The 8312-nt window shown below is 43.5% G+C and overlaps 2 protein-coding genes across 4 annotated transcripts in view; one reads left to right on the top strand and one right to left on the bottom strand.

Moving 5' to 3' along the window:
- cdhr5a (cadherin-related family member 5a) overlaps positions 1–2967 on the top strand; it is an 18464-nt gene extending 15497 nt beyond the window's left edge. For all 3 annotated transcript variants that reach the window (XM_017032467.2, XM_025055628.1, XM_008310218.3), the window contains exons 11-14: positions 107–220; positions 317–383; positions 864–1024; positions 1508–2967. In XM_017032467.2, coding sequence (XP_016887956.1) covers positions 107–220; positions 317–383; positions 864–1024; positions 1508–2089 — 924 coding nt within the window. In that variant the 3' untranslated portion in view covers positions 2090–2967. The remainder of the gene's footprint in view (positions 1–106; positions 221–316; positions 384–863; positions 1025–1507) is intronic.
- A 999-nt stretch (positions 2968–3966) lies between these two features.
- ctsd (cathepsin D) lies at positions 3967–7673 on the bottom strand. The gene is given in 9 exon segments (NM_001294231.1): positions 3967–4128; positions 4443–4541; positions 4721–4865; positions 5222–5344; positions 5542–5741; positions 5822–5940; positions 6019–6142; positions 6783–6939; positions 7612–7673. Coding segments are annotated over 9 exon segments (1191 nt in total).
- Between the last annotated feature and the right edge of the window lie 639 nt (positions 7674–8312).

The following is an 8312-nucleotide window of genomic DNA, read 5'->3' as shown; positions in this document are numbered from 1 at the left end:
TGTGTGTGTGTGCATTGCAGTGGCCCTGTGTGGTCCTGGTTGTGCTCAACTCATTGCAGTGATGTTAGCACTGCTGTCCGTCACTGTCTTCATGTTTGTGTCTCAGGGTGTGAATCCAGATGTGAAGTACGAGGTTCAGTACAGCAGCTACGTCAATGTGACCTCAGATGGTTTCATGATCCTGAAGAGAGTCGTGAAAACCGAGTCCTTCGCATTGCAGGTGAATGGCAGTCAGTAGCTGACGACGCCCTCTGTTGACTGTTCTGACTGGTTACATGGTATTTTGATGGGTTTTTTTAATCTCCCTTCTTCTCAGCTCAGAGCAGTAGACACCGTTACAGGGGAGTATGGCTCGGCTGCTGTCTCTGTACAAGTCATACCTGGTAAGACCAGCAGGGGTCTCTATTGTGACCGATCTAGATCATCAATGGCTGTTGAATTCAGATTAGTTCTAGGAATACTAAGTACAAGTTCAGCACAGTTACATTTACTTTATACTAAACCATTTTTTGGTATTTTAAAGTAGTATTTTTTATTCAAACAAGTGAAACGAAGCAGAAGCCCAGTCACAGGGTTGTTGATAATCCTACACATTTTTCTGTGTCATTCAAACTGGGTCAACTCCCTGCAGCCAGAAAGGAAGCTCTTTGCCCTGCCTGAACTGGCCTAGCAGGCCTAACCATGTCTGCCCCCAAGGGGCCATGCATGGCTATGCAGCCCCAACTGAGTCTCTTTTGCAATTTTTGTGTGAATATATTTACATGTACTATACATATATATGTATGTATATACACATAAATGTGTGTATGTGTACATATTGGAGGTCATTGTGTTGTGTGATGATGTCTTCTCCCCTTTTTCAGCCATGGCCATCCCATCTCCCTCTAATATCGGCTACCGCCCCGGGGACATGGCTCTTCTGGGTCTGGTCATGGCTGCTCTGCTCGTCCTCTGCCTCATCGTGATTGGCTTTCTGGTTTCCCTCTTGTTGAAGGGAAACAGCAGTGTGAGAAATTTGTGTGAGGTCAGTCCATGTGTTTTTACTCTTCTTTGGTCACAGGCTTGAACGTGTGGATTTGATTTATAATGTGATTGAACATTATCTCCAAGCTTTTGGGCTGTGAATGAATAATTTTATATTATGTTTGTTTTTCACCTTATGATTTGAAGAATACCTTTTTAGCTTCATCAGAGAACACATACATATATACAGTATGTGTGTCAGGGATAAACACATATATATTAACATATATACTGTATGTATTTAAGAGTCATCATAGGCAAAAAATTTAACGAAACTTTCACAAATCCTGTTAACCCGTACGTACAGGATATTTCATACAGTGTGGTAGCCCAGTGTTGTAGTCCGCCTGGTGATTGGCTCTTTAGTTTTTGCTCTAACATGCCCTTCAAAACACATAAACATGGTGTTATGAATTCAGCTGATTCACTTGTTTTTAATTTACTTCTGTTTTACCACCGGGGGGCGCTTCTATCCTGTTTGTAGTGTCTGAGCCCCTGTCTAAAGTCGGCACTGCCCCGCAGTGGACACCGAGACTCCCTACAGTTCACCAATAATGGTTTCCAGACTGAGGGCGACCAGAGTCGGCGCTGCAACAACTCCATACCACGACGTAGCACCTTCCCGCAGGCAGGGGGCAGAGTCCTTCCTTTGGAGAGGCGGAGTCACTGCTCCTCCTGCGGCGTCTACAACAACCACATCCCGAAGGGTAGCCCCTCAGCCTGGCAGGCCAGGAAGGACAGAGAAGATGAAGACGAGTACGATAAGAGGATGAAGCAGAGGAGGAGGCAGGGACAGAAGACGGTGTGGTTCAAGGAGAGCAAGGACTCCTCGGACATCGAGGTGGAGATCATTCCAGACACCGTGGGTCGGGTTGAGGAGGAAACTGAGGAGGAGCTAGAGGGGGAGATGGCTATGGAAGATGTGGTGAGAGACCCTGCTGCTCCACGGAGGGAGTCTGAGGATGAGCAGGAGAACCTGAACACGGAGCCCGAGGAGGAGGAGGAGGAGGAGGAGAAGAAGGGCTGTAAGGTCACAAACAAAGACAAAGAGGGACAGGAGGGCTGACTGTGGAGGTCAAAGGTCAACCTCAAGTCAGCAGAACAGCATTTGTGTCGACACAGTCCAGGTGGACACTTCTGTTCATCACTGAATAAAACTTTACCAACAGAGAGTCCAGAACATTCTTTGTGACCGTGAGTCTTCAGGGTTTTGAAGACACGACTGACTTCTTGAACATTTCTATTAGCCGAGCTCCAGAGACAGCTAAGTCTGGACACGACCTGTGTCCCATCAGTGGCTGTCAGGGCCAAGAGCTACGAGAAACAGTTTGGTGTTGAATTCACTGTATCATCTGAACATTAACAACAGTTAAGACATTCTTTAATCTCACCTAAGTCCACACAACGTGCTATTCTCTCTTTGTACTTCAATACAAATGTTCATTTCCTGCCCACACACACACTGTGAAGAGACATTATTAATAATTACATTTATTTTCCATTTTTTTAACTCCCAAACACTGTTCCGTGGCACACTAGTGTGCCGTAGAAAATTATCAAATGTCACTTAGTCGTCACATAACTATTGTTTTTATTTATTGCAAATATGTTTTTTCGTTCGTCAATGCGTGACAGACAGAGCAATTAAATCCTCTTCTGCTAGGTGGCAGCAGATGGCTATTAAACTTTTTTTTTTAAATCAGAGCTGTTGAAGATCTTTGTTAGTGTCTTTCTTTAATTCCTGCCAGTGTTGTCTTCAACTAAACAGGCTGATGTCTCTCCTCAAACAGCGCCACCATCTCTGCTGTACTTTTGTCGTCTTGTTCTCTTATGTGCTGCAGCTCAGTGTTGGGCTACAGTTCTGTAGGCTCTGATAACAACTGAAGTATACAGGTAACAAACCCAAAGCAAGATTAAAGCCTCCATTTGTGCCACTAAAAAAAATGTACTTGTCACAGACTTTGCGAAGCCCTTCAAAGGGCAGCCATGTTTGTACAGAATCTTAGAATGGACAAATCAAACACTGGCTTGGGGAGCAGACGTGTACGGAACAATATACCATATATGGACCTGCTGCACTGATGATGTAAACATGTCATTATGGTGTTGTTGTTGTTATGTCATGATTCTGTCTCATCAGCGTTACTAAAGATACACGTGAAGAGAAATTCTGAATTTGACGGCGGCTTTGAGCACATTTACTGATCACTACATTCACGTGGAAGTTATGGTGAATTTAATACATACACAGTTGTGTTTTGTGCTTTCTAATGACTGGTTTTGTAAGAGGGAGAATCTTATTTTAGTGCTGGTAATGATTAAAATTTTTATTCCAGATTGCACAGTTGGCCTTTGATAAATTTGCTGGCATCATTGCATCCAAGTGATGTTACCATACACACACACACACACACACGTACACATCTTGAACTGCAAATGTCAGCTGCTCTACTTAGCTCTGATGTTCATGTAATGCTTTGTACCTAAGTGGGTCGATGTCCTCACTTGGACTTAGCAAAGCCGACCCTGTTGTTGTCTCAGTCGAACACGGTGTAGTACTAGTACAAAAAAAACATTTAGTAAATGATGACAAAGAATATTTCAAAAAGTTTTTATTTAAGCCAATTACATTAAAACACACCACAAACCCAGAAGTTCATTTGACTATTTCATTTTAAAATTCTCTTTCTGACAAATTTCTGATTAAAAAAAAAAAAGATCCTACAGAGCAGTTCTGACAGTTCAGTTGATCCCAGACAGTTTTCATCCACTTACCATCTTTATTCACCGTCTATTTTTAATCGGACACTCGCACACACACACAAATCCGTGCATACAGTATCTACACCAACTATTGCTAAATACTGATGGATTGCGAAGCAACAGAAAATGTGTGAAGCTTGGTTTCACTCTTTAGCTTTGTACCAAAGCGGGTCGATGTCCTCACTTGGACTTAGCAAAGCCGACCCTGTTGTTGTCTCGGTCGAACACGGTGTAGTACTGGCCAATGAACACGTCTCCCAAAATCCACAGGGGGCCAGCGGGGGCGGGGATGTCCAGGGCCATGAAGCCGCTGAGGCAGATGGTTCGGTCGGCCTGACTTTCCTGAAAAACAGGAAAACGGAGGCGAAACCGATGTTTGATTTTATCGACTTGTGTTTACAGTCTATGCTGCAATATTTTGTAACGAACATTCGTAGTTTTCAGTTTTCCATGAAGATTTAACCACATAATGATTAATACGTGTGTAATACGGCCGCTAGAGGGCACCGTTTAAACATGTCAACTAACCGCTGTGACTGCACGACTGGAAAAACGACTAAACCGAAAAGATCTTATTAAACAACACAAATAAGTCAACAAAAGATGTCAACAAAAAGGTGTGTGTGTGTGTGAGAGAGAGAGAGTTAATCACTTGCCTTGAGGATGTACTGCTCTCCAGTCAGACTGTAGCTCTGTCCTCCCATTTTAAATGTGATGACTGGCAGTGATGGGATCTTGTCACAGTTCACCATGTACTAAAAAAAAAAAACAACACAAACACACAGAAAAATAGCAATTAATAAATGGACAACATTTATTAACAGAATTATTGTCCACCAAACCCATGACTTTTCTAGATCCTTAGAAGTTAAATCTTCTGAGGTTGATTGTAGAAATAATAGAACCAACTTTCTTCCTGACTCCTTGCTCTCACCTCTCCTTGGATCAGTGGAATGGCTCCGATGGCTTTCTGCAGGGCCTTGACCTCAGCGGAGGGGCCAGTGAGCAGGGAGGTTCCCGTGTCCACGATGGCCTGGCAGCCGCCTTTACACAGAGTCAGCTGACTGCCCACGGCCAGTCTGTCTCACAAACAGAAAAAAAACAAAACAATAAAGAAACTCTGAGGTCAGGGGTCAGGCCAAGGGGCCATATCTGTGAAAGTGAAGATGAGTTTAATATTGTTAACCTCAGCTACATTTCTAGAATTTATCTGTGGGGGTCATATGTTACCACAGCTTTCAGTTGGCTCCTGAAAGAATAAACCTGTATATTGAGTCAATTCTGGTTAGAAAGCCATGTTTGGGGTTGACATATTCTGTGGAATTTTTGTTTTTATTTAAAAATTCAGATTCATAATAAGCCTTTAAGTTCCTTTGCTTCTTTGTTGTATGGACAACTGATCCAGACCTGTCCAGATGTTGGTACTGTGACTTACTCGTCCATGCTGACCTGCCAGTAGGCCTGACGGGTGACGTTGACGTAGTTAAATTCACCAGTGTAGTATGTGGGATCGGTTCCTCCCAGCAGGAGCTCACCACCGGGGGCAGTGTCTGGGTTCCTGATGAGATAGAAAAAGTCAAATGTCAAATGTTATTGCATCATTAATAGGGGTCCTGGAGGGTCCAAGCCACCTTCAGCCGGTGGAAAACATCGAGGTGCTGATTCTCATCCCAGCGCCCCAAACAAATCGATTTCTACTTTCTGTCCGACACCGATAGGTGAGTGTATTTCCATTGTTTGAGCAGCTTGTCGTACCTGTTCAGGTAGAAAGAGAAGACATTACTCTCCACTTTCTTCTGTTGCATGATGTTGTCAAAGACCGGCAGCACTCCGTCCACTGAGATGCGAGGGTAGGCCATGCCGAGGATTCCATCAAACTTGGCTGCAATGAAGGCGATACCTGGCTGCTTAATGGCTTCTCCAAACAGCTGGTTTTCAACCGTTAAGCCTCCAATCTGGAAACAGGGATAAGAGTTAGACAGTGTTGATGCCAACACACACATCCACGTGGACCCAGTGTGAGAATGGTGCTTACGCTGCACGTGTCCTGACTGAGGTAGCCAGACAAACTGCCAGATCCATACTGGATGGCGAAGGCTGTGCCGTTCTTGACGTAGGTGCTGGACTTGGCGGAGTTATATTTTTTGTGAAGTACTGTGAAAACAGATGTGTTTGGTTCAGAGAGTTGAAAGCAGCAGAAATTTGATGAGGTGCAATGAAGACGGCACTTACAGCAGGCAATGTCCAACAGGGAGCAGTGAATGGACGGCACCCAAAGATTGGACGAACCAGTGTCAAACACCACGCTGAAGGTCTGAGGAGGGGTTCCCAGGGTGATGTCGCCATAGTACTGTGCCTAGTAAAACACAAGAAGGGTCTGATGACCACACAGACCTGTGGAGAGGTTTGACTGGAAATGTCCCGAAAGGAAAAAGTCCAACTGAGAAAAATTCATGACCTCAGCTAATCTGCTAATGATCTCAGCCAAAGATTTACTGTAATCACGAGGCTGGCTGTTTGTACCACAGTACAGAAGTTAACTCTTAACTGTTGAGGGTCATCAAGGTCAAAGATACATTGGACAGACTGACAGGCCTGTGGACAGGAAGAGGACGACGCGTGGAGATCACAAGAGTGAAGTTCTGCACTGGTGGTTTTGACCAATCAAACATCATCCTTGGTGTCAGCAGATGTTCTGAGACCAAAGGTTAAACAGTGAACGACACATGACTGTAAATCAGATTTTTTAACTAAATGAGGAAATGACTCTGCAGCTGAAGCAAACTTCTGCACCATGTGACTTTGGAGTCAGTGGGAACAAAATACATCAGTTGTCACATCAGTCCCCAAGTGATTTATGGAAAAAAAAAAAAAGAAATCACTGACTTTTCTGTTGAACAAAATGGTTTCAGTCATAGACTCAAGACTGAGATTCTTAAAATCCCAACAAACAAACAAAACTACAGTTGTAGACTCTTGTACACATTGAAGCTTACATCGAGGTAGTTCTTTAGTGTTTCTGGAGTGGGTCCTTTACTGAAGGGGAATCCAAGGTTGTACTTCAAGGAGTTCTTTTCGGCCAAAAGGTCCTGAACACTTCTCCCCGAGTCGGTCAGCCCACGTCTGATGGACCGGAACTTCTTCAGTGGAATTCTAGAACAAAATAACAAAAAATATTTACTTCATATGCCTCGTTACATGCGCTACCTGCAGTACATATAGTACATAAGACAGGGCTTGGCAAGTACTAAAAACTACTTTGTTGGAACTGATCACTGCCTGCATGTAGAAACATTGATTTTCCATTATTTCTGTGGTACAACTGGTTAAACAACAACTTAACAGAAGTAAGAAATACTACTGTCATGTTGGGTGAATATGTTTGGTCGTCAAATGATAAAACAACTCTTCCAGTAGGCTCAGGTTTTAGTTTACCATTTATAAAACCGTTTTTTTTTTTAATTCAATTACAAATATTTGACCCACTAACACGTAAACGAGTGAGCTAATAAATAACAATTGTTTTACCTGTTTTCGTTATGGTTTTACAGTGACCCCCTCCCCCAAAGTGCTGCTCAAGTCTACTGAAGTATTTCAGCTGTGTCACGTTACCGTATTTAAATAGTTAATGTTTCCTTCTTTTTCCCTTTAAATATTATATATGAAACCGTCGCCGCTCATTCCATCTAAAATCACGGCCTTTGGTGCAGCGTGCTAACCTGACGAACAGCTTAAGCCTGTGGGCTTTGTCTGTGCGACATGAAGCTGTAGATTATTGTCCCCTACGGCTTGAGGATAAACCGGTACGTTGTGTTTTTTTCTTACCGGACCAGGGCGTCGCCGCTGAGCGATAAAACAGTTAAAACCAACAGTGAGAGACTCTTCATCGTGTCTGCAGCATAAAACCGAACAGTGCAAAAAAAAACCAGCAGTGAGTGACCAAGCGCTTCTGTTGTTGTAGTCTGAACCAGCGACCTTTATCAGCTGAGCCGAGTCCCTGTCACGTGAGCAGCCGTTTCTCCGTCTTTTTCTGTGGTGTTTACTGGTGCATGACAGGTAAAGGAACGGCGCCATCAAGTGGCCTGGAACGTGACTAACGCTTTTAATAGAACATGAAGATGGAGAAGTTTCTTTTACATGCAATAACCGCGTGTTTTTCACCGCCTTCGTAGCATCAACTCGGCTTTAAATGTTTACTATTGACATCAGAGTGACTCAAAAGAACAAACCAACCCCCACCTCTATTTTGAGGTGGGGACTGTTGTTTATCAAAACCGGTGAATTCCCAGATTACCCCAGATGTTGCACTTGCAGCCAGTGTTTGGTCGTAGCACCCGTGGTTGTTGCGTCATTGTTTTTGTGAATCGTAGGTACAGCCGTACAATCATTGCCACGATATTATTTAAGGCTTGCAAAAGCTGCAAAAATGAACAAAAATAATTTAAATTCCTTTTTAAACACAGGCGACCTTCAAGGAAGTCTTACAAGGACAATGTTACCAGATGCTGTGCAGTGATATGAGATAA

The sequence above is a fragment of the Cynoglossus semilaevis genome, chromosome 5, assembly GCF_000523025.1.
Source record: "Cynoglossus semilaevis isolate Cse_v1.0 chromosome 5, Cse_v1.0, whole genome shotgun sequence".
NCBI lineage: Eukaryota > Metazoa > Chordata > Actinopteri > Pleuronectiformes > Cynoglossidae > Cynoglossus > Cynoglossus semilaevis.
This window is presented reverse-complemented; position numbering and strand designations above follow the sequence as displayed.